The sequence below is a fragment of the Bufo gargarizans genome, chromosome 6 (genome assembly GCF_014858855.1).
Source record: "Bufo gargarizans isolate SCDJY-AF-19 chromosome 6, ASM1485885v1, whole genome shotgun sequence".
Lineage (NCBI taxonomy): Eukaryota > Metazoa > Chordata > Amphibia > Anura > Bufonidae > Bufo > Bufo gargarizans.
In genome coordinates, this window is record NC_058085.1 from 251,200,482 (window position 1) to 251,227,223 (window position 26,742).

General features: G+C 43.3%; 1 protein-coding gene across 1 annotated transcript in view; it reads right to left on the reverse strand.

The window, feature by feature from the left end:
• The window catches only part of TNKS1BP1 (tankyrase 1 binding protein 1), an 83,673-nt gene extending 61,258 nt beyond the window's left edge, over positions 1-22,415 (reverse strand). The window contains exons 1-4 of the mRNA XM_044296430.1: positions 22,370-22,415; positions 10,532-10,603; positions 2,661-3,090; positions 827-1,703 (exon numbers count right to left, since the gene is read on the reverse strand). Of these exons, the coding sequence (XP_044152365.1) occupies positions 827-1,703; positions 2,661-3,090; positions 10,532-10,583 (1,359 nt within the window). The 5' untranslated portion in view covers positions 10,584-10,603; positions 22,370-22,415. The remainder of the gene's footprint in view (positions 1-826; positions 1,704-2,660; positions 3,091-10,531; positions 10,604-22,369) is intronic.
• Positions 22,416-26,742: the final 4,327 nt, after the last annotated feature.

Here is a 26,742-nt window from a genome sequence, read left to right on the forward strand (position 1 = left end):
CCAAACAAAAAAAATGGAGGCCTCCAAAAAAGATGTGAACAAGCCCTAACCCAGTTTTCCTTTACACCAGTTTTGTCTCTAGACCTGTAACTTAAAGTAATCATATCTGTAACTTACAACAAAATAACTGGACATTATATTGCAGATGGTGCCGGACAGTCAGACATAATTTTATAAGGCATCATCAGATTAAAAGAATATCTCTATAAATTAAAAACATAAATGAAGTTTTATTAATCCCAGTACCAAGCCTGAGGCTGCACTACTGAATGCCCCTTTTTATTTCTCTCAGGTAGAGTATAACCAATGAAGACCATTTACAAAAATACCTGCATCCAAATTGTCCTAAATAGATACCTATGTATATACGGGAATATTGATGTGGATGGTGATTTCAGTCCGCACAATAGGGTACATTTACTAATACTGGCATACAACCAGTGTAGCGTACGCCATATTGCTCAAGGTGGCACATACTGATTGAGCAATATGAATTCTCCGTTCCTTTGAATGCACACAGAGATACTGTATTACTTTTGCACTGACCTATTTTGAACTTTAGTCAAGGTTTCCTTGCAAGGTGCTCCACATTACTTTCAATTGACTAGAAACAGGGGATCTTACTGTGGTTGACAATGTTGACAGATTCCTATTGGCAACTATGAATGCAGCTTAAAAAAGAGGGTCCATATGTAGTGCTACACCTACAGCAGTCTAGGGGCCCTGGAATTTCATAGTATGTTCCATCAGACACCATATTATAGAGGTATTTTCTCCTACAGGCACACATTGTGCTAACTGGTAGACATTTTATTTTGAATCTTACCTCCTCTTCGCCATCTTCTCTATGCCATCTTCTCATATCTGCATTTCCATCCTCCTTGTGTCTAGCTCTATATTCTTTGGGTTCTTGTACCTCTGATTCAGTATCGCCCAAAGACCTTTGCACTTCACCTTGGTCATCTGCTTTTGGCACATTAAACTGCACAGACAGCTTTTTTCGTTCTTTGGGTTTTGGGGGTACAATTGGCTGTGGCTGATCATGATGTTGTGATTCTTGCTTGTAAGCTATATTGGTGTGTTGTGTATATTTTTGGGGTATAACATCTCCAATGTTTTGAAGGTCGTGAGAATATACTTCTGCTTCTGGTTGTTGATTCTTGTCCCTGATTTCCAGGTGTCCTTTGTCTACATGTATGTCACCAGGCAGTACTATGTGTCCAAGTTCTGACCTTACATCAGAAATCTTATTATTATAAACTATTGCATTTTTTACATTTTCATCCTCAGTTTGACTTTTTGGCACATGGAAGGATTCTCTTATAGGAACACTTAGAACTTTTTTCTCAGTTCTAGTGGGTGGCACCATGATTTCTTCCTTATGGTCATAGTGGGAGACCTGTTTGCTATTTTCATAATGAAGATCAGATTTTAGGGGAACAGATGGTTTTTGAAGTTCAGACCTGTCAGAAGAGCAGAATCCTGAAGAAACCATCCTTTCATCTTCAGAGGCTCTTGAGGGCAATTTTTCAGGACTGGCTACAGAGTCTTGGACATTGAAAGCCACTGCTTTTTCTTCTGGAATAATTCCAACATGACTTTCTGAATGTAAGACTGTACTCTCTTCGACTGTAGTTTGTCTTTTTTGTGAATCTGTATCTTTACTCACTGAGCTGGAACTAGTTTTCTGGGATGTAGTCTCGCTGACATAAGCCAAAATAAACAGAAGAATTAAGTACGAAGAAAGAAAAAGAGAGAAAGAAGTAAAAAAAAGAGGGCAGAAAAAAGGGTACACAGGTCATAGCATTTATCAAACATGAAAATACGTTAAAGAGATTGTCCAAAATTAGAAAATTAGTCTGCTTTTTTTACAGGAGCAGTGCCAATCTTGTCCATGGCTGTGTTTGGTACTGCACTTCAACTCCATTCACGTGAATAACGACAATACTAACACAGTCCATGTATGACAATGGCTCTGTTTCTGGACAAATGTCAATTTTTTTTTTTCTATTTCTAGATGACCCCTTTCATCCAGCTCTTGAATAGGCTCATGTAATGGTTTTGGGACTTTGGTTAAGCCCAATGTTATCCCATAACAATCACAATCCAATGCTGGGGCTGACCATGGGGAGACAAATTGAGCTCACTTCACTTTGCTGATGCTGTGAAATAATTAAGTAATTTGGCTTCACCAAATAGATACAAATAGACTTTTTACAGTGGATTTTTACTTTTGTATCCTGTTGGTTTTGACAGAATTCACAAACTATTCTAATGTGTATGGGGTCATGACATTTTTTGTTTTGTGGGAATATAAGTATCCATAGAAGTGTCTAACAAGGGGTGGTCACTTTTAATGTTAACAGTGTCTTGACTGGAAATTATTTCATGTGGATGGTATAATCTAAGAGTTCAGTCTAATATCTTGACATATAGCTAATGACTAATTAAGGCCTCCTGAAAAAAGCCAAGGAGAACCAACAGGAGAACAATTGGCCGGGGATGCTTTGTTATAGAAATCAGCAAGGTCACAGCACTTGGACATCCAATTGGACATACGTTGCTCATACTGCCAATATTTACACTGACAACCGCCCTAAGACATTGCAAATGTGATGAGAAGTAACTGGAATTGACCACAGTAATGAAAGAAATCTCACCTCTCGTTGTGATCCCTTGATTGATTCAGTCTTTGCTCTCCCCATCCTCGAGTTGTTAAGATAAAAGGACTTTTTCCTTTCCATACTGGTCCACTGTGCAGAGGTCTCGAAGGAGCAGATAATGGCTTGGCTGCAATCTTGACTGGTAGATCTGTACTCCTGTTTTCCACTGGTGACAGTGGGTTATTCTCTTGATTTCCTTCTTCACCAACAGAGGATGACCATCTTTTTAATGAAGTCCGCCTAGTCCCATAAGGTTGCGGACCTGTAAGCTGGCTGATTTTGAGGGCAGATGGTATATCCAAAGTTGGAGAGCATTGGCTAGATGTTGGTGATAGCAAAGGACTTTTATTTTCGGACCCTGGAATTTCCTTAGGGCGTGGAGGCACCAGTGGTTTGGGTTTTACAGGCGGCTTCACATGTTTTACACCTAATTGGAAACAGGAGATATACATCAATAGATCATGTATTTAGCTACTGATTGCAAACTATGAGGTCACGTTTTGTAGTTGCCCTTTTTACTTATCGAAGCACTCATCATCAATGTGCTGCTGAGCCCCTCCCCCCACAATTGGTCCCACCCCTACCTTAACATTCAGAGTATCCTAAGTAAGGCCTCATGCACACAAACTTATTTTCTTTCTGTGTTCGTTAGTTTTTTTTCGTTAGTTCTGTGTTCGTTAGTCATTTCAATGGGTCCGCAAAAAAAAAACTTTAGTTACTCCATGTGCATTCCGTTTCCATATGTCCGTATTTCCGTTCCGCAAAAAAAATAGAATGTGTCCTATTATTGTCCGCATTATGGACAAAAATAGGACTGTTCTATTAGGGACCAGATGTTCCTTTTCGCAAAATACGGAATGCACACGGACGTCGTCTGCATTTTTTGCGGATCCGTTTTTTGCAGACCGCAAAATACATAAGGTCATGTGCATGAGGCCTAACAGTGCCGCTGGATCCCCTTAAAAGGGTTGTCCAAGTTATTTGTATTGATGACCTATCCTCAGGATAAGTCATCGATATCAGATTGGCGGGGGTCCGACACCTGGCAGCTGCTTGAAGAGAAGTGGATGTCTCCACTAATCCTTCCACTCCGTAAAAAAGGGAGTTATTTTTAACATACATTAAAATGAATCCTAAAACCACCTAGTTTTTGAATTGCAGTGTTATAAGTGAACCATATGGCAGTATTATGTGAGCGCTTCAGTAAGGATTTAGATATAGTTTTTGAATCAAAGTCGAGTGTAAAGAACTGTTTAAAAAGCACCTGTCAGCAAGATTAACCCCATTAAACCAGGGATACTGCCTGCTAGTGTTGATCCTGCTAATAAAATGATGCGAGTCTTGTGAAAATTAGTTGTGGCATGCCTGGGGGGAAAAATACTTCTAATCTTTATGGCTGGGCCCCTCCCCTCAGTGCACTGAAGCCTTCATTTACATAAAAAATACAAGTCATTTTTATCAGCAGGATCAACCCTACCAGTCAGGGTGTCTGTTTTAATAGGATTGATCCTGTTGGCAGGTGCTCTTTAAATTAAAGGTGTCTGTTTCTCCTCTAATTTGTTTCTACTCCAAAGCTGCACCAAACACTGCATCAAAATGCATGTTTGAATCAAGCCTGAGAGATTATTTGGATATTGTATAGGGTAGTACTATTTGTGTACTGAATGGCTGTGTTATCTTAGCACTGTATGGCAGTATTTAGGTATAAACTAAAAATGGATACGTATTTGTGTTAGGCTACTTTCACACTGGCATTTTGGTTTCCGTTTGTGAGATCCGTTCAGGGCTCCCACAAGCGGTCCAAAACGGAGCAGTTTTGCCCTAATGCATTCTGAATGGATAAGGATCCGCTCAGAATGCATCAATTTGCCTCAGTTTGGCTCCGCTTCACCTCCTTTCCGCTTTGGATGCGGACACCAAAACGCTGCTTGCAGCGTTTTGGTGTCCGTCTGACGAAACTGAGCCAAACGGATCCGTCCTGACACACAATGTAACTCAATGGGGACGGATTTGTTTTCTCTGACACAATATGGCACAATAGAAAACGGATCCGTCCCCCATTTACTTTTTTTAATGGTGTTCAAGACGGATTCGTTTTGGCTATGTTAAAGATAATACAAACAGATGCGTTCTGAACTGTGGCATGCAGTTGTATTATCTGAACTGAGGCGTTTGTGCGGATCCATGACGGATCCGCACCAAACGAGAGTGTGAAAGTAGCCTTATATGTATTTATAGCTTTTAAAACTATGGGTAAATGGCTGAAAATGTGAATTGGGGTAAAAAAGGCCCAGTATATATATAAAAATGAGTTTCTGTCTGTCTGTCTAGACGTTCTTTATGCGCAACCAAACGACTGGACCGATCTTCACCAAATTTGGCAAAAATGTACATCAGGTGTCCGGGAAGGTTTTAGACCAGGTCTCAGCTCTCTAGGACTTACCGTTCCTGAGATATTCCCCAAAAATGACCTGCATTAGCCAATAGAAGCCAGCAAGCCTTTCACTTAAATCCGAACTGCCATTCACACGGTCACATGTCCCTTATCAGCCAATAGAAGCTCGCAGGTCCTACTCCAGGTTGTCATAACAACTGATCACAGGTTTAAGCAGTTCGCAGGTCCTTAAATATTCAGTCATATGACGTTTGACGGCACAACTACACAGATACATGCATGGGGGCAGGGGCCACTATTAAACGGACGGGCGCTGTGGAGTTCACTGTTAAAAGGGCGTCACTGTAGAGGTCACTGTTAAAGGGGCAGGAACTGCGGAGGTCACTGTTAAAGGGGCGGGCACTGTGGAAGTCACTGTTAAAGGGGCAGCCACTATGAAGGTCACTGTTAAAGAGGTGGGCAATTTTAAAGGGACGGGCAATATGGAGGTCACTGTTAAAGGGGTAGGCACTGTGGAGGTCATTGTGGAGGTCACTATTAAAGGGGCAGGCACTGTAAAGGTCACTGTTAAAGGTGCGGGCACTGTTAAAGGGGCGGGCACTGTGGAGGTCACTGTTAAAGGGGCGGGCACTGTGGAGGTCTCTGTTAAAGGGGCGGACACTGTGGAGATCTCTGTGAAAGGGGCAGGCACTGTGGAAGTAACTGTTAAAGGGGCAGCCACTATGAAGGTCACTGTTAAAGGGGTGGTCAAAGTTAAAGGCGCGTGCATTGTGGAGGTCACTATTAAAAGGGCAGGCACTGAGGTGGTCACTGTTAAAGGGGCGGGCACTGTGGAGGTCTCTGTTAAAGAGGCAGGCACTGTGGAGGTCTCTGTTAAAGGGGCGGGCACTGTGGAAGTCACTGTTAAAGGCGCGGGCACTGTGGAATTCACTGTTAAAGGGGTAGTCAATATTAAAGGGATAGGCAATGTGGAGGTCACTGTTAAAGGGGTGGCCACTATGAAGGTCACTGTTAAAGGGGTGGTCAATGATAAAGGGGCGGGCACTGTGGAGGTCATTGTTAAAGGGGCGGGCACTGTGGAGGTCACTGTCAAAAGGGCAGGCACTGTGGAAATCACTGTTAAAGGGGCAGGAACTGTGGAGGTCACTGTTAAAGGGGCGGCCACTATGAAGGTCACTGTTAAAGGGGTGGTCAATGTTAAAAGGGGGGGCACTGTGGAGGTCACTGTTAAAGGGGCAGGCACTGTGGAGGTCACTGTTAAAGGGGCAGGCACAGTGGAAGTCACTGTTAAAGGGGCGGACACTGTGAAGGTCACTGTTAAAGAGGTTGTCAATGTTAAAGGGGCGGGCACTGTGTAGGTCACTGTTAAAGAGGCAGGCATTGTAGAGGTCACTGTTAAAGGAGCCAGCACTATGGAGGTCACTGTTAAAGGGGCAGGCACTGTGGAGGTCACTGTTAAAGGGGCAGGCACTGTGGAGGTCACTGTAAACAGGGCAGGCACTGTGGAGGTCACTGTTAAAGGGGCAGGCACTGTTAAAGGGGTGGGCACTTTTAAAGGGGTGGGCACTGGTAAAGGGGTAGGCACTGTGTAGGTCACTGTTAAAGATGCGGTCACTGTGGAGGTAAATGTTAAAGGGATGGCCACTGTGGAGGTCACTGTTAAAGGGGCAGGTACTGTGAAAGTGAAAGTCACTGTTAAAGGGGTGGGCACTGTGGAACTCACTGTTAAAGGGGCGGTCACTGTTAAAGGGGTGGTCAATGTTAAAGGGACGGTTACTGTGGAGGTCACTTTTAAAGGGATGGGCACTGTGGAGGTCACTGTTAAAGGGGCGGGCACTGTGTAGGTCACTGTTAAAGATGCGGTCACTGTTAAAAGGGCGGCCACTATGGAGGTCACTGTTAAAGGGTCAGGCACTGTGGAGATAGCTGTTAAAAGGGCGGGCACTTTGGAGGTCATTGTTAAAGGGGCAGGTACTGTAGAGGTCACTGTTATGGGGGAAACTGTTGATATCTTTTTGCGACATACGGAAACATTAATTTAAATAGATGAAATATACCCGCGCGAAGCCGGGTCCTTCTTCTAGTTTCTTATAAATATTAAAATGAGTTTCTGTCTATCTGTCTGTTTGTTCTTTATGCATGACCAAACGACTGAATCGATCTTCACCAAATTTGGTACTCAGGTACAACAGGTGTCCAGAAAGGTTTTAGACGGGGTCTCAGCTCTCTAGGAAGTACTGTACCTGAGATATTCCCAAAAAATGACTTTCATTAGCCAATATAAGCCTGCACGTCTTTCTCTTCGAATCCCAACTGCCATACACACAGTTTTACTCCAAGTTTCCATAACAACCCAGCCATTTTTCTTCACTGCTGTAGATCAGCTTTATGCTAGGGTTACAGTATTACAATAAGTTGCACGACACATAGGGGACAACTACGCTGCTACATGCATCCATCTTGGATGGATTTTTTTGCGACTGTCGTGTTGCAGTCGCACCATGTTGCATGTCGCAGTGCGACACCATAGCCTATCATTATAAAAGTTGTTGACACAAAATGTTGTGCGACACATGTCGTCGTGTAGCCCTAGCTTTTAAGGGGCAGGACTCTGTGGAAGTCACTGTTAAACGGGCGGTACTGTTGAGGTCACTGTTAGAGGTTGGGCACTGTGAAAGTCACTGTTAAAGGGGCGGGCATTCTGGAGGTCACTGTTAAAGGTGCGGGCAATGTGGAGGTCACTGTCAAAGGGGCGGGCATTGTGGAGGTCACTGTTAAAGGGGCGGGCACTGTGGAGGTCACCGTTAAAGAGGCAGGCCCTATGGAGGTCACTGTTAAAGGTGCAGGCACTGTGGAGGTCACTGTTAAAGAGGTGGGTGCTGTGGAGGTCACTGTTAAAGGGGCAGGGCGCTGTGGATGTCACTGTTAAAGGGGCGGGCACTGTAAAATTCACTGTTAAAGGGGCGGGCACTGTGGAGGTCACTGTTAAAGAGGCAGGCCTTGTGGAGGTCACTGTTAAAGGTGCGGGCACTGTGGAGGTCACTGTCAAAGGGGCGGGAATTTTGGAGGTCACTGTTAAAGGGGCGGGCACTGTGGAGGTCACTGTTAAAGAGGCAGGCTCTATGGAGGTCACTGTTAAAGGTGCAGGCACTGTGGAGGTCACTGTTAAAGGGTCAGGCATTGTGGAGGTCACTGTTAAAGGGGCGGGCACTGTGGAGGTCACTGTTAAAGGGGCGGGCACTGTCAAGGGAGTAGGGTGCTGTGAAATTGTTAAAGGGGCGGGCTGCTATGAAGGTCAAAGTTAAGGGGATGGGCTGCTGTAGAGGTACCATTTTAAAGTGGTGGGGCACTGTGGGGGGGTCAGTGTTAAAGGGACAGGGTGATGTAGAATTCACTGTTATGGGGGATACTGTCGATATCTTTTAACGACACACAGAAACATTAAATTAAATAGATGAAATATACCCGTGCAAAGCTGGGTCCTTCTGCTAATATATACACTACAGACCAAAAGTTTGGACACACCTTCTCATTCAAAGAGTTTTCTTTATTTTCATGACTATGAAAATTGTAGATTCACACTGAAGGCATCAAAACTATGAATTAACACATGTGGAATTATATACATAACAAAAAAGTGTGAAACAACTGAAAATATGTCATATTCAAGGTTCTTCAAAGTAGCCACCTTTGATTACTGCTTTGCACACTCTTGGCATTCTCTTGATGAGCTTCAATAGGTAGTCACCTGAAATGGTCTTCCAACAGTCTTGAAGGACTTCCCAGAGATGCTTAGCACTTATTGGCCCTTTTTCCTTCATTCTGCGGTCCAGCTCACCCCAAACCATCTCGATTGGGTTCAGGTCCGGTGACTGTGGAGGCCAGGTCATCTGGCGCAGCACCCCATCACTCTCCTTCATGGTCAAATAGCCCTTACACAGCCTGGAGGTGTGTTTGGGGTCATTGTCCTGTTGAAAAATAAATGATGGTCCAACTAAACGTAAACCGGATGGAATAGCATGCCGCTGCAAGATGCTGTGGTAGCCAGGCTGGCTCAGTATGCCTTCAATTTTGAATAAATCCCCAACAATGTCACCAGCAAAGCACCATCACACCTCCTCCTCCATGCTTCACGGTGGGAACCAGGCATGTAGAGTCCATCCGTTCACCTTTTCTGCGTCGCACAAAGACACGGTGGTTGGAACCAAAGATCTCAAATTTGGACTCATCAGACCAAAGCACAGATTTCCACTGGTCTAATGTCCATTCCTTGTGTTCTTTAGCCCAAACAAGTCTCTTCTGCTTGTTGCCTGTCCTTAGTAGTGGTTTCCTAGCAGATATTCTACCATGAAGGCCTGATTCACACAGTCTCCTCTTAACAGTTGTTCTAGAGATGTGTCTGCTGCTAGAACTGTGTGGCATTGACCTGGTCTCTAATCTGAGCTGCTGTTAACCTGCGATTTCTGAGGCTGGTGACTCGGATGAACTTATTCTCCGCAGCAGAGGTGACTCTTGGTCTTCCTTTCCTGGGGCTGTCCGCATGTGAGGCAGTTTCTTTGTAGCGCTTGATGGTTTTTGTGACTGCACTTGGGGACACTTTCAAAGTTTTGCCAATTTTTCGGACTGACTGATCTTTATTTCTTAAAGTAATGATGGCCACTCATTTTTCTTTACTTAGCTGCTTTTTTCTTGCCATAATACAAATTCTAAAAGTCTATTCAGTAGGACTATTAGCTGTGTATCAACCTGACTTCTCCACAACGCAACTGATGGTCCCAACCCCATTTATAAGGCAAGAAATCCCACTTATTAAACCTGACAGGGCACACCTGTGAAGTGAAAACTATTTCAGGTGACTACCTCTTGAAGCTCAACAAGAGAATGCCAAGAGTGTGCAAAGCAGTAATCAAAGCAAAAGGTGGCTACTTTGAAGAACCTAGAATATGACATATTTTCTGTTGTTTCACACTTTTTTGTTATGTATATAATTCTACAAGTGTTAATTCATAGTTTTGATGCCTTCAGTGTGAATCTACAATTTTCATAGTCATGAAAATAAAGAAAACTCTTTGAATGAGAAGGTGTGTCCAAACTTTTGGTCTGTACTGTAGATATATATATATATATATATATATATATATTTATATATATATATACATAAAATCTGCTCTGCCAGTATATAGCACAACAGTGAAGTCTACTGAGGGAGCACAAAGGGGCAAATCTCCAAAACAATTTCCCATTTTGGCTTCAGATTGACTTCAATAAGTACATGAAATCCAAAAGCTGTTGATGACTGCATGTTTGGATCGATGCAGATATATTGTGTAACCTGAAATGCAGCTGTTCAGACCCCCTTATTTCTGTCCTTTTGCACACATGTTTTGCAGAAACTATTGGGCGTTTTCTATTTAACACGTCCTTTTTCTATGTCAACATGACTATTCTGCAATTTCTCTTGTGGATATTGTACCTCTCAAGGGTTCTGTGTTCTCCAGGACCTGTTGTGAGTTGGAAGCTGACATGATGATGCTGGGAAATGTCCCTGGTGGCAAGAAAAAAAACACATTTTCGTTTAAGAGGTGAGAACAATATTAAGAGTCAAATAACAAGGAAATTTTTCTGATTACCCCTTAGCTGGCATACATAAAGAAAGAGCATTATGAGCCCCCACTAAGAAGCCAGGCCTTATCATCTTGGACAGAAGGACTTTGTATTTTTTCCTCTCAACGCCCTGCCTATGACTCTTGGCAAGTTCTCTACCCCTCCTGTTTGTTAACAATGCAGTTCCTAGGGACAGGGGAGTCCTGCAAAAGATTCTCACCAGTCACTTGCCAGGGATGGGACCAACAAGGACTAGACCCCCTTGGCCTCTCTCCTGCTCCTATGATATGTATGCCCTGCCCTACTGTATAGTCTACATAAAAGAAGTAAAGAACTGCCAACAAAATACTAAAAGCACAAAACTCAACAGTTCTGCTTAGAGCAGATTCATCTTTTATGAAAATTGGGTATCTGAGGGCACAATTAAAGCAAAGCTTATTGCAGATATCTTAGGTTTACCAGCTGCCTAGCGAATAACATGAGCTCCTCCTTTGTCAGCTCAATCAATATTTATTTCCACCTGGCTTATCAATTATTTTGTTAATAATCCATTAAGAGGTATTCCTATCATACCCACCATCTATACATGTATTCTAGATGTGAGTCCTACCTTAGAGACCCACAGCTAACTACAGAAGGAAAGGTACCTCAACTCAGATCATGTTCACTCAAGTGAACTTGCTTGGGTAACTTCTGTAGAAGTGCATGGAGAAAACCATGCCCATGCGTGACCACCTGTCCATTCATTCTCTCCATGTATTTTTAAGCATTACTGCCTGTGCATGTGAAATACACAAGTAACTAGTAAAGTGGACATACACATTAGACAGAAGCATGGTTGGTGGTTGAAGAACTGGTGAAAAAGCGATCATCTGGTGAGCGATGGTCTCGCTGATGCAGCCATACCCATTTTAGTCCATATTGGTCAATTACATGTTCAATGACACAAGGTAAGGGAAAAAAAAATATTTCTGGAAATGTTCTGGGAATATTCTTTCTAGGAAAGATTTTTTGTGAAATAGAAACTATTGGACGAAAGTTGTAAAGGGCATCGGTCATCAGACTTGTACCTATGAAACTGGCTCACCTGTTACATGTGAGCTTGGCAGCTGAAAGCATCTGTGTTGGTTCCATATTCATATGTGCCCGCATTACTGAGAAAAAGGAAGTTTTAATATATGCAAATGAGCCTCTAGGAGCAACGGGTACAATGCCGTAACACCTAGAGGCTCTGCTCTGTATGTAACTGCCGCACCCTCTGCACTTTGATTCACGGGGCCAGGGGTGATCACATTTAGGCCTCTTTCACACTACAGTTTTTTGCGTTCCGTATACGGTCCGTTTTTTGCGTTCCGTATACGGTCCGTATACGGAACCATTCATTTCAATGGTTCCGCAAAAAAACGGAATGTGTTCCGTATGCATTCCGTTTCCGTATTTCCGTTTTTCCGTTCCGTTGAAAAGATAGAACATGTCCTATATTTGGCCGAGAATCACAGTCCGTGGCTCCATTCAAGTCAATGGGGCCGCAAAAAAAACGGAACACATACGGAAATGCATCCGTATGTCTTCCGTATCCGTTCCGTTTTTTGCGGAACCATCAATTGAAAATGTTATGCCCAGCCCAATTTTTAATATGAAATTACTGTATACTGTATTTGAAATACGGAAAAACGGAACGGAACAACGGAACGGAAACGGAACCACAACGGAAGCAAAAAACGGAACAACGGATCCGTGAAAAACGGAACGCAAAACACTGAATGCAACATACTGTAGTGTGAAAGAGGCCTTACACTGCCCAGCCCCTGCAGAGAGAGCAGAGCCTCTAGGTGGAATGGCAACGCCCCTGTTGCTCTTATGCCCCTTTCACATGGGGGAGAATTCCGCGCGGGTGCAATGCATGAGGTGAACGCATTGCACCCGCACTGAAACTGGAGTCCGGAGCCATTCACTTAAATGGGGCTGTGTGCATGAGCGGTGATTTTCACGCATCACTTGTGCATTGCGTGAAAATCGCAGAAAGCTCTATATTGTGCGTTTTTCACGCAACGCAGACCCTATAGAACTGAATGGGGCTGCGTGAAAATCGCAAACATCCGCAAGCAAGTGCGGATGCGGTGTGATTTTCACGCAAGGTTGCTAGGAGATGATCGGGATGGCGACCCGATCTTTATTATTTTCCCTTATAACATGTTTTTTTCTAGATGATGACAGTCTATCATTGGTTGTCTGAAACCGATTAAATTCAGTGAAATGGGTGAAATAGTCTTTTCATTTTTAGTGGTGTTTTTTCTGCACTTTTTGAGTACATTTTTTGCAGTGTTTCTTACAGCAACTTCAGATGTTCAGATGAGAAATCTTAAACACTGGCCACACAAGCGGTTTTAGGCTCTTTAGGCCTCATGCACACTGCCGTGTTTCACGGCCGTATGCGGGCCGTGGAACCGCGGCCTGGATCCCTCCTGAGAGCAGGAGCGCACGGCGTCACTGGTTGCTATGACGCCGTGCGCTCCCTGCTGCCGGCACAGTACAGTAATACACTGGTATAGATCATTACAGTAATACACTGGTATTGCGGCGGCAGCAGGGAGCGCACGGCGTCATAGCAACCAGTGACGCCGTGCGCTCCTGCTCTCAGGAGGGATCCAGGCCGCGGTTCCGCAGTGTGCATGAGGCCTTAAGTGGTGTTTTTTGTATTACTGGCATATTTTCAAAAATGCAGTATACTGTAGCTCTTGGAGCTTTTTTTCATCTTTAATGGGGGGAAAAAAATGTGGTAGTAAAGCACATTGTGTGCCGGAAAAAAAAAAAAAAAACACAGCAAAAAAAGCCAAAAAAATGCCAGAGCCAAATTTATGTGTGTAAGTACTCTTAGACTAAGGCCTCATGCACACGACTGTTGTTGTGTTCCGTTCCGCAAAATGGGGTTCCGTTGTTCCGTGATCCGTTTTTGTTTCCGTGTGTCTTCCTTTATTTTTGGAGGACCACCAGACATAAAGCAATGTAAAAAAAAGTCTAAGACAGGTTTGCCATGCAAATGATAGGAAAAAAACGGACACGGACGCGGATGACAATCTTGTGTGCCTCCGCGTTTTTTAGCGGTCCCATTGACTTGAATGGGTCCTCAAACCGTTTTCCATGAAAATAATAGGACGGGACGGACTGGAACCACGGATCATGGACGCGGATGGCAAACGGTGCATTAGCCGAGTTTTCAACGGACCTATTGAAAATCAATGTGTCCACAGAAAATCATGAAAAATGGAGCAACGGACACGGAATAAAACAACGGTCGTGTGCATGAGGCCTAATATGTATTGCCACCTTTAGGGTTTATATCTGTCTAAAGGCTCATGCACACAACCATATTTATTTTGTGGTCCGCAAAACACAGATCCGCAAAAAAATAAATAATAATGACAACTGTGTGACGCTACCATTGTAACAATGCCTGTCCTTGTCCGCAAAATGGACAAGAACAGCACATGTAAATTTTTTTGGGCGGAACGGGCTTGCGGACATACAGATACAGAATGCAAAGGAGTCATTTACGTTTTTTCCAAGCACCATTGAAGTGAATAGTTCTGCATACGGACCTGTAAAAAAATGGAATGGAAATTAAAAATAAATATGTACGTGTGCATGAACCCTAAGGGCTCTTTCACACGAGCGAATGCCGTGCGTGTCGCAGCGGATGACATGCACGGCATCCGCTCATGTGAAACAGTCCTAATGCTTTTGATTGCGGCATTCCAAGGATTAAACAGAGTCAGTTTTTTGTGTTCTCCGTTCCTGGTCGTTGCTGTTGGGGGCGGGGTCTGTGAGTTAAGTACTGGCTGCCAGAAATGGCGTCATGCCTGGTACTGCGGATTTCTCATTCATGTGACTGGGACTAAGCTGCAGTACTAGACATGGCCCAGGGGCAGGAGTGGTGCTATTACTAGGGAAAAAAGCAGATTTTTTTCTTTTTTTGCATACTTACAATGTTGGGTACATTGTCTGTTGCACAGGCGTTGCTTCACTTATCAAATGACTATATCCTGGGCTAGATGGAAAGCTGTGCCGCCTGGCTGACATGTAATACCATGTTATCCCTAGGTCAGGACAGGCAAGTCAGCACAGTTTCATCTGCCTTGTCAGTGAGAGAACATAACCTGAAGATCCGGTTGCATTAACATGCAGGTTGGATTCTATTGCATAAGGAAGCTTTCACAAACAAGCAATAATTACGGCATAATATTCCATGGTATATTTGTCTGCGTGTTCAGGGCTGGATTTGCTTACTCGGCCGCCCCGGGGCTGGTTTCAAACATATTAGAAATTTTTTCCATAACCTCTAAATCTTAAATATGATTTGAAATGACAACTTAAATAGGACACTTCTGTAGGACAAGTGCACTGTAAAGGGGGTGTTCCCTTTAGGATACCGGTAGTCCCTTTTTGTGACAAAAGTCACCGATGTACTGATAACAGAAAATCCTGCAGGTGATAGTGAGACTCCCAGCTGTAATCTGAGAGGGAACCCTCCAGAAGGCGTTACATATCGCTGCAGTGACACCACAGGTGACATCAACCATCCCAGAATGGCTTGTCTGTATAGCACTGATATGACAACTTTATGGACAGCCAACATTTTTTACAGGACAAATTGGAAAGCATAATGAATGGTAAGGATTATATAAGAGTAAGCCATGTACTGATAAGAACTCATTACCAGCCTTTACTGTGATCTGTAAAATGATGATAATTACCTCCAAAATAATCTAGTAAACTGCCACCAGCCTCAAAAAAATCCTGGACATATCTATTTTTTTCATGTACACAGGAAAAAAGTTGCATATTTTTACAGACTGTCCAGACATTTCTGGAAGGTATTGTAGACACTCTCCTATTCTGTCTCATTCTGCACTGAATGGAGGACCCCCCACACACACCATATCAACTCAGAGTTCTAATACGTTATGGGTTAAAGGGTTAGTCCCATCACAACCTTTTATGACTCCCATTCACCTCTATGGAAGTTACAGAAACAATGTGATACGGCCTGCTCGGCTGTTTCCATAACTCGGCCCACCTGTTCTGCCACCTAGCAGGGTTACTCTGATCCCAGCCATGAACGGCTGAGATGGGAATAACCTTTTCAACAAGGGTATCTATATTGTTGGTGGTTTCTGCTGCTCTATCTGGGAACATTGGAGGAGATTTATCAAACTGGCGTAAAGCAGAACTGGTTTAGTTGCTCACAGCAACCAATCAGATTCCACATTCTTTCACTTTTACGGCTCCTTTGGAAAATGAAATCTGATTGGTTGCTATGGACAACTAAGCCAGTTCTACTTTACACCAGTTTGATAAATCTCCTCCATTATATCATAGAGGGAGAAAAGATTATCTTTGTAATATATATGTTTATATGATTTGGAGCAGGATTTCTCAGTAAAAGGCAGACTGAGGGGGTCATTTACTATTCTGAAAAACTACTAAGCGCAGATGGCGGCACAACAGATAGTTGCGTAGCTATCTGCGACTTTGCTCCACTCACACCAGGTCTAATATTTGGGGAGTGGCATTGTCAGGTCGGGTCATTCATCATTTTCCTACGCCTGTTTTAGGCATAGAAAATGGTCTAAATGTAAGACAGCTCGGAAGCTCTTACATTTAGAACTGGTACTGGATACACTGAAGTTATGGAGAGCTGGCGCCTCTTCATAACTTTGCCGGAACCACCTCCAGCTATGGGGCTTTATTAAGATAGACCAGCGTGTAAAACGCTGGACTTAATAAATGTGCACCTAAATCCTTAAAGTCCAGTTGTGTTGTTAAACGTGTCTGACAAAATAGTTCCTTCCCATTTCTATCTGGAGTAGATCCTCACTCCTTCATTAAATGTGGGTGGGGTAATCAGGACTCTCTCTGTCTCGCCTAGGAGTCCTGTCAGGATTTACTATGCTTTTTACTTAGGAAACCCTGTTCTAAATCAATTAAACCTACATATCACAGAACTCAGCTTCTTTCCCTGTATCATATGCTGCTATCAAATAGGACAGTGGAGATCACCTGACAGGTTCACTAAATACGCAGAGGTGATGCTGATTGGAAGACAGTTACTGGATAAAAGGCCCCACCTCTGTAAGAGCTGTTCAGCCAGAATGACGGAAGACGTCTGTAGCTCTTCTAAATTCTGAGATTGAATGGCTATATACTGTAGGTGGGTATTCAGTAGCTGTTGACTTAACCCTTCCTGCCCTTGTATGTGGTAACATAGTAATATACATAAAATGAATCTTTGTATCAAGGACCCAAGTAGAATAATCAAGCAGCAGTACGTAAAAAAAATCTAGATGCCTTTTAAAATCTTCCAATGAAAAGTCCATAATAATCGCCTTTGGTGGAAAGCTCCATAGTCTCCCTGCTTCTATAATCGAGAATCCTTTGGGGTCATTTATCAAACTGGTGTAAAGTAGTACTGGCTTAGTTGCCCATAGCAACCAATCAGATTCCACCTTTAATTTTCCAAAGGTGCTGTCAAAAAGGAAAGGTGGAATCTGATTGATTGCTATGGGTAACTAAGTTGGTTCTACTTTACACCAAATGACCCCACTTGTCTACGATGATATTCAGACTTTCTTCTAAACTTTGATTGATTGCCTCTAAACCAGTTCTACAATGTCTTTTTTCTTCATTAGTGCCCAAAACAGTACACCGTATGCAGTGTGATTAGAAAAGCAGTAGAACTATCACCATGTTTACCTATGTTCCTTTTGATCCATCTCATGATCTTATTTGCCTTGGCAGCAGTTACTCGACACTGGTTGCACAGTTCAATGTTCTGTCCACTAATATGCCCAAGTTTTTTTCATGTAAGTTTTACCCAGAGTTTTCACATTTAGTATATAATAGTGACATAATTACATTACAGCTTATATTGATGGCCTATCGTCAGGATAGGCCATCAATATCTGATCGGTGGGGGTCCAACTCCCCGCACCCCCACCACTAGCTCCAGTGCTGTAATCACCAAACTCCAGAAAAACCAGAACTGGTTACATCAGAGCTTATCCCGCTGAAGTGAATGGGAGCAGTGCTGCATTAAAGGGGTTGTCCGGATTCAGAGCTGAACCGGGACATCCCTCCATTTTCACCCCTGGCAGCTCCCCTGACTTGAGCATCGGAGCAGTTCATGCTCCGATGCTCTCCTTTGCCCTGTGCTAAATTGCACAGGGCAAAGGCATTTGTAGGAGTTCCGGTGACGTACCGGGGCTCTCCATGGGTCTGACAGGAACCCCGGTGACGTCACCGGCACTGAAGGGCGGGATTTAGCTCTGCCCTAGCCAGAAGTTACCGCCCGGCAGTGTGTTATTGAAAACAAAAGAGCCCGTGCCCTGCGCGATTTAGAGATGCTCCTGATGCTAGGCCTCAGGGATGCTGCCGGGGTGAAAATAAGGGTATGTTTGGGTTCAGCTCTGAACCTGGACAACCCCTTTAACCAGCCCTGTCCACTACAAAATGCATGTAGTTCCAGCGCCAGAACTACTCCCGAACAAATCACTGGCAGGGGTATGGGGTATCAGACGGTGCAGATCAGATATTGATGACCTATCCTGAGAATAGGGCTCAGAATATCTTTTTAATATATGCAAATATTTTACTATTCTACTACTGACTCTTGTTGTATCTCAGTAGCAATGGCAACCATGACCAAAGCTACATTTGTTCCATTAATGACCACCCTAATTTACCATGTTACATAAATTCTTCCTCAGTTCAAGCATTATTCTTATATGTACAACCCTTTTATAAAAACAGTATGAAATACAGATCCGTTCTAGAACTCACCTCATCATAGAAGCTTATTAGATTAGTTTGAGCAATTGGTCATAAATCTTGAGCTATCGGCTGAAAATGTTTTAACATTTTACACATAATGGAGGTCAACTTGACAGGTCTATAGTGGTCCCTACTTAGTTTTTGACCTTTTTATAAATTGATGCCGTATTTGCTATGTGCCAGTACTGTAGAACCCATCCTGTCTATGAAGGAACTTAGTTCCCTTAGGACACAAGGGTGTATACTATCTGGACAAAGTAAATTGCCTAATTTAAGGCTGCTATGCAATTCTTTCTGGATTAGACAGTTGCCATTTAATGGTGAGTTGAAAACCTGTGTCCAGCTTAATGACAGGGGCACTAAGGGTATGGCCACACGGAGCAACCGTGATTCAGTCCGGTTGTGGCAGCGCTGTGGTCATGAACTGAGTGGTCAGTTAGCCCTCATTTTCCTTTCAGTTACCTAATGAAGACCACACAGTGTAGTCGGTCTTCATTGTTAATGGCCGTGCAGGTATTGAAGGTGCCGCGCGGCCATTAACAATGACTATACAGAGGCCATACCCTAAGAGATGGACAGCATTACAGGGACACTTGCCTATCAGACTAAGTAAATTATTGTCTTGGAATCTAGGTGAATCTGTAACCTCTGGGAGAGCCAATACAAAATATGTAATAGGCCTTTAAATTATGCAGCATTTTTGTCTACTGTTATGCTGTAGAAGAAGCTTTTGAGATCCTTAGGCTTCATGGCTCGGGCATGTTTAAACTCAACCTCTGGTCTTTTGGTATGAATGTAAGACTCTGTATGAAAACATTTTGTTATACCAAGAAGCATTAATAGGTGTGTTCTAGCAATAGCAAAATCCACCGATCGAGTCCCTCCACCATCCACGTCCTCTGTCCCAGCTACTCTTGTGTTTAGGTCCTGACTGCAATGACATGGCATCCATAATGTTACGTCTCTTATGGCAGACAATTAGTATGGATTTAGGGTCCATTTAAACTTCCGCAACTTGGGTCCGGATTCGTTCCGCAATTTTGCAGAACGGGTGCGGACCCATTCATTTTCAATGGGGCCAGAACGTATGCAGACAGCACACTATGTACTAATAACAGCAGAAAAGGGCCGGCCCTTTTCTGCTGTTATGTTCATGGGATGCCAATCCTAGGACGCGAGCACCACAAAAACTTACCTGCAGTGCCGACCTTTTGGACATAATAGCACACTATGTGCTATCCGCATTTCCGGATCCGCACTTCTGGGTCCGCAATTCTGTTCCCACAAAAATAGAACATGTCCTATTCTTGTCCGCAACTGCATTTTCTATTATAGTGCTGGTGATGGGCAGTCCACAAAATGCGGAACTCACATTGCCAGTGTCGTGTATATGCAAAACACCTACGGACGTGTGAATGGACCCTTACAGGGTGTTTTCTTATCAAAAACCCGTCAATGTCCACTTGACCGTGACGGTGGAAGGGGACGGACCGGTAGGCCCATCTCATTCATGATTTTCTACGCCTGGTTCAGCCATAGAAAATGGTCTAAATGGAAGACAGCTTACATTTAGAACTGGCGCTGGATGTGCCAAAGTTATAGGTGAGGCCAGTGCCTCTTCATAACTTCGGTGGATCCTCTGCCAGCTATGGGGTCTTAATAAATGACCCCCTAATTCTTTCTTTCTGGCATGTCACTTATATGAGTAAGATTCTCTGACACATTCTCTATTGTCATATATAAGGGGTCTGTCTGGTTTCTAGAATAATGTTGAAGATTCTGCGATTTTTGCCATTAGATACCAATGGAAACCTTATGACACAGAAAGATATATTACTATAGATATTAATGTAGATAAGGGGAGCAGGGAAGGCAAACTATTGTGTCCTTTGGCTTCAGAACCTCTGCTATATTCTTGCATAGGTCCACTTATATGCCTCATGCTCATGGCTGTGTTGTGGCTCTATATGGCCTCGGAGTTGTACAGAGCATATAAACTTCGGCAGGGCTCAATTGTTCAGAGGGAACTGTTGCCAACAGTTTTAATCTTCATTGAACCAGTCCAGAGGACTGAACCAAGGAGGGACATTACTGGGTCTACGGGGTAGGGCTTATCTTTTCATAATTTAGCGTACAGAGTTGCAGTGCTGTGACACGGAGTGCCTGGTGCCCCACCATACTGAGCTGCAAGGACCATGTCCACTGTTCTGGTCATAGTTCTAAATTTTGCATGAGGCCTACAAAAAATCCCTTTTTGGGAAAGATGGATGACAACAACCAATATGGCAGCCATAATAGCTCTTGCCATTGTCAGCCTAAAATCTGGAACATAACTTAAAGAAACACACACTCAGAATTGGGCTGTATTACACCAACTGATTATCTGACCAATTTCTGTCCAATCAGACCCATAGTTGGTGTGTATAACAAAAGATCTGTGTGTGTAAGCAGATATCTGACCAATGATTGATCAGAACATCTGTCAGATAATCTGTTGGTGTAATACAGCCATTGCTTGAGCTTTCTGACAAACAGATATAGGACGTATTTTATCATCCCTTTAAAATGTATACAGCAAAACATAGATGACTGCAAAGATTACGTGACATCTGAAGGAAAAGGGGAAAAGCAAACATCTGGAAAAAATCTGCTTCCCAGCAGTGAACAAATCTCTGCAATTAAAGGGACAGAACCTCTAATGTATATGGAAGCAACATAGTCACCCACAGTGCAGCCCCATCCGCTGTGCATAGCGCCATCGTTATCCCCATTAACCCTTTAGTTGTACCCACTTGGTATGGCCATGTGATGGGCTTTTGGTTTTAGCTGTATAAATGTGAGTCTGGCATGGCTCCATGTGTGTGTGTTCAGGGTCAGTCTCGTCTCCCCGTATCATGATCTGTGCCTGATAGAATGTTTCAAAGTACAAAGAAATCCTCAAGGGAAATAGGAAGAGAAGCCAAGAATTGAGCAATAAGTATTAGATGCCAAGCAGAAACTGTGACAGGCTCCAAGACACACCCGAGTTCTCACCCACACAACCATTACACACTCTATTCAGCGTTGTTTCTTCATCAAGGATAAAGATTAAGAACAATGCCTAATATCTAAATATCCTTCTGTCATCCAGCGCATTGCCCTGGCCCCAACAATGCCCTTGACTTTACTGCAAACTTAAATGCATTTTTATACCACTACAACTCTACATACATTGATAGCAACCACCGATATTGGAGACATCAGTATGTAGCCAGGCAGGGTGAAGAACAGTTCATCATCACCCATGGACCACCGGTTGATCCAAGCAGGACTATGCCTGAGAGAAGAAGGACAATATATGAAGCTGAAGGACCTTATCATACAATGTATAAATGTGAGGGACCTTATCATACAATATAGCAAGCTGAGGGGCCTCATCATACAATATATCAAACTGAGGGACCTTATCATACAAAATGTATCAATCTAAGGGACCTTATCATACAATATGTCAAGCTGAGGGACCTTCACCTACAACATATCAAGCTGAGGGACCTTATCATACAGAAGATTAAGCTGAGGGACCGTATCATACAATATATTAAACTGACGGACCTTCACCTACAACGTATCAAGCTGAGGGACCTTATCATACAAAACATTAAGCTGGAGACCGTATCATACAATATATTAAACAGAGGGACCTTCACCTACAATGTATTAAGCTGAGCGTCAAACAAGATACACTTAAAGCAGCAGTACGCCACACACATACATACACACAAACACACTGGACTGCAGTACAGGTATGTTCTTGTGCAGAACCACATATGCATGACAACATGCAGCCCAGCAGAACCATGCACTCAGCACAAGCTGCCTGATCTCCATATGGTACCTGCATCTGTGTCTGTCCCTCTGACTTGTGAGTCTGCAACAGTTTTTACAAGACACAGTAAAAGAATGAAAGTCAGGGAGGCATTCCTCCGCACTTACTCAGAGGTAGCCCAGCCCTTGCTCTTACATATTCACGCTCACTCATGAATATGTAGGCAGCTCTTGCATAATAAGTGTTGATCCCAGACAGCGCTTGCAATGCAGAAAACTAAATATTATGGACAAAAAAGGCAGTGCCTCAGACAGAGGGAACACAAAAATGCGGCTGCACTGTGCTGTCTTTATGACGAAGCCTGGAACTCTGTGGACTGGGACAAGATTCATACATGCATGTTTTGGGGCAGTTTTTGATGTTTTTTCTTTTTTTTTAAAGCAAAAGCAAGGTGTGGATCATAAAGCACCACAACGTGTAACACTGGGTTCACACCTGAGCGTTTTACAGCGCGTTCCTACGCGCTGTAAAACGCTCAACAAGGAGAAACCAATGATTCCCTATGGGAATGGTTCACACCTGGGCGTTTTACAGCGCGTTTGAACGCGCTGTAAAACGCCCTACGCTAAAAAAATTTCTTGAGCTTCTTTGGGGCGTTTTGTCGCGCGTTCCCGTACATAGACTTTCGGGAATGCGCGACAATGGGCGTTCGCTTGTCTCTGTATGCGCGATTGTAAACGCCGGTACAATCGCGCATACAGAGCGCTCCTTTCAGAACGCTCAGGTGTGAACCCAGGGTAAAGGAATGACTTCTCCTCTTTTTCATTCCTGTTTAGCTCCAAAAAAACTTTATCGAAAAGTGCATGTATAAATACAGTCTAAGCATGCCTGAAACGGTGCCAGCCAATGCTGCGTCTTCAGTAAGCATTGTTTACAGCTCGACTTTTCTACTCATTACAATAGAAGTTTTGCCCCTAAAACCAGCCTACATTTTTTACATCTGTTCTCTTAGGATGGGTTCATGGAGTTTTTGGAGGAGGCTTTGAGACAGATTTTCCAGCAGATTTTTCAGCCAAAGCCAGAAGTGGATTCAAAAGGAATCAGAAATATAAAGGAAGGATTTATGCTTATCGGCCTCAAAATCAGCCTCCAAACATCCTCCTCACTGTGTGTGAACCTACCCTCAGGTCCAGTGGAGTACCTAGAAATGACTGGGCCCCACAGCAAATTTTTGAATGGGGCCACCTCCAGGAACTTCTCCACAACCTCCTCCTCCCGTGCAACCACCACTCCTGTGGGTAGTCAAAATCACTCTCCCAGACGAGGCCTAACAGCCGCTGTCTGTCCGTTTCCTACAGTGTCTCTCTATATAATGTAATTTTTTTAATACTGTTGAGGTGGCCCTGACAATAAAATCTTTTAGTCCTCCACCTGGATGGACCCCTTCTGAGTTTGGGCCCCAAAGCAGCTGCTTCCCCTATAGCTACGCCCCTGCTTAGGTCTTATGCACAAAACCGCAAGCATTTTGTGGTCTGTAAACTATGGATCTGCAAAATATTGAAGCGGTCTGTGTGCAATCTGCATCTTTTGGTGGATCTGTTAACTTTAATGGGTCCGAGGGCTGCATTTTGCGGACAAGTAGAGGACATTCTATCTTTTGCGGAATGGACATACTTTTCTGTGCTTTCTGTATCCGTATGTCCGTTTCATATGTCCTTTACATCCCCATATAGTTTGCATTTGCCTGTAGCACATTCCCTGTTTACATCAGGCCGTGTCCTGCTGCCACATATAGGATGCGATCAGCTGACATATGAGTGTTTGCTCGTTTGTTGGCTTATTGGAAGCATTTTTATAGGGGCAATGATCAACTAACCAACATTCAAACAAGCGCTCATTCCCAATCAATGGCCCATGTAAAACGACCTTTAACCCTTTTGCTGTGTTTGGACATTTGTATCTCTGGTAGCCTGGACAATTTTTGTAGTTTTGACATGTATAATAAAACCTACAATATTACAAAAGAAAAAAAAATCATACTAACCCTCCTCATACCCATATATTTTCCAGCACATTGTCAAAATGCCAGTCAGCAATTGATACTCAAGTCCATACTGCAGGTACAGTACATGAACCTTCACTTATATGTTTGAGTCACATATATGCCCTAATTGGATTCAGTTTATAAGGAATACTACTGTATACAGAGGTGTCAACCTGGAGGAGTCTGTCACAGGGAGATACTAGCACACCAGGCGGCAGAAATTGGGTGTGTTTTTAGGGTGTGACTAATCTATTTAAATTACATTATTAGCCAAGCCATACTAAGCTCTTACATAAATATAGCACCAGAACCAAGCAGAGTACCTATAAATATAGACCCAGAACTAGGCTCATTGCATAAGTACAGCACCAGAGCCAAGATCATGACATAAATACAGCACCAGAACCAAGCACGGTACATATATACAGCACCAGAACCAAGCACGGTACATATATACAACACCAGAACTACTAAGCACATTACATATATACAGCACCAGAACCAAGCATGGTACATACAGGTGAAAATTGAAAAATTAGAATATCGTGCAAAAGTCCATTTATTTCAGTAATGCAAATTAAAGGAATTGCATTAATGCAGCCTAAAATTAGAATTTTTTTAAAAGGTTCAATATTCTAGGCTCAAAGTGTCACACTCTAGTCAGCTAATTAATCCGGACGCCCTGAGCAAAGGGTACCTCAAAATGGTGACTTTGGGGTTTCATAAGCTGTAAGCCATAATCATCCAAATTATAACAAATAAAGGCTTGAAATATCTCACTTTGCATGTAATGAGTCTATCTTATATATTAGTTTCACCTTTTAAGTTGCATTACTGAAATAAATTAACTTTGCACGAGATTCTAATTTTTCGAGTTTCACCTGTATATACAACACCAGAACCAAGCACGTTACATATATACAGCACCAGGACCAAACAGGGTACATATATACAACACCAGAACCAAGCACGTTACATATATACAGCATCAGAACCAAGCACATTATATACAGTTGCAAGAAAAAGTATGTGAACCCTTTGGAATGATATGGATTTCTGCACAAATTGGTCATAAAATGTGATCTGATCTTCATCTAAGTCAGAACAATAGACAATCACAGTCTGCTTAAACTAATAACACGCAAAGAATGAAATGTTACCTTGTTTTTATTGAACACACCATGTAAACATTCACAGTGCAGGTGGAAAAAGTATGTGAACCCCTAGACTAATGACATCTCCAAGAGCTAATTGAAGTGAGGTGTCAGCCAACTGGAGTCCAATCAATGAGATGAGATTGGAGGTGTTGGTTACAGCTGCCCTGCCCTAGAAAAAACACACACCAGTTCAAGGTTTGCTTTTCACAAGAAGCATTGCCTGATGTGAATGATGCCTCGCACAAAAGAGCTCTCAGAAGACCTACGATTAAGAATTATTGACTTGCATAAAGCTGGAAAGGGTTATAAAAGTATCTCCAAAAGCCTTGATGTTCATCAGTCCACGGTAAGACAAATTGTCTATAAATGGAGAAAGTTCAGCACTACTGCTACTCTCCCTAGGAGTGGCCGTCCTGTAAAGATGACTGCAAGAGCACAGCGCAGACTGCTCAATGAGGTGAAGAAGAATCCTAGAGTGTCAGCTAAAGACTTACAAAAGTCTCTGGCATATGCTAACATCCCTGTTAGCGAATCTACGATACGTAAAACACTAGACAAGAATGGATTTCATGGGAGGATACCACAGAGGAAGCCACTGCTGTCCAAAAAAAACATTGCTGCACATTTACAGTTTGCACAAGAGCACCTAGATGTTCCACAGCAGAAGCAGGGCCATCTTTAAAAAGGGGCAGCTGCCCCGGGCCCAGTTGCTCCTGGCAGCTGCCTCTTGAGCCCTGCTAGCCACTGCCCCGGGTGTCAGGCTGTCAGCTACACAGGGGGTGCTGCCATACCTGCCGGCACTCCAGGCAGCGTACTGTGAGAGCTGTGATTCTCTAGGACCTTAGATGACATAATCACCATGTGACCAGTAACCTAGCAATATTACTGGTCACATGGCTATGAGGTCATCAAAGTCCTTTCTACCAGGAGTGTTGCTGTAGAAGTTTGCATTAACTGTGGAGCTTTTTTTGTGAAGATTACATCAGAAAAAGGTGACAGGGGCTGTTATGCTAATATACTGTAAACTACTGTATAGTGGGGTTCTGTATAGTGTGGGGGCCTGTATACTGTGGGGGCCTGTATAGTGTGGGGGCCTGTATACTGTGGGGGCCTGTATAGTGTATACTGTGGGTGCTGTATATTGTGGAGTGCTATACTGCTGTACTGTATACTGTGGGGGGCTGTATACTGTGGGGGCTTGTATACTGTATGTGCTATATATTGTGGATTGCTATACTGCT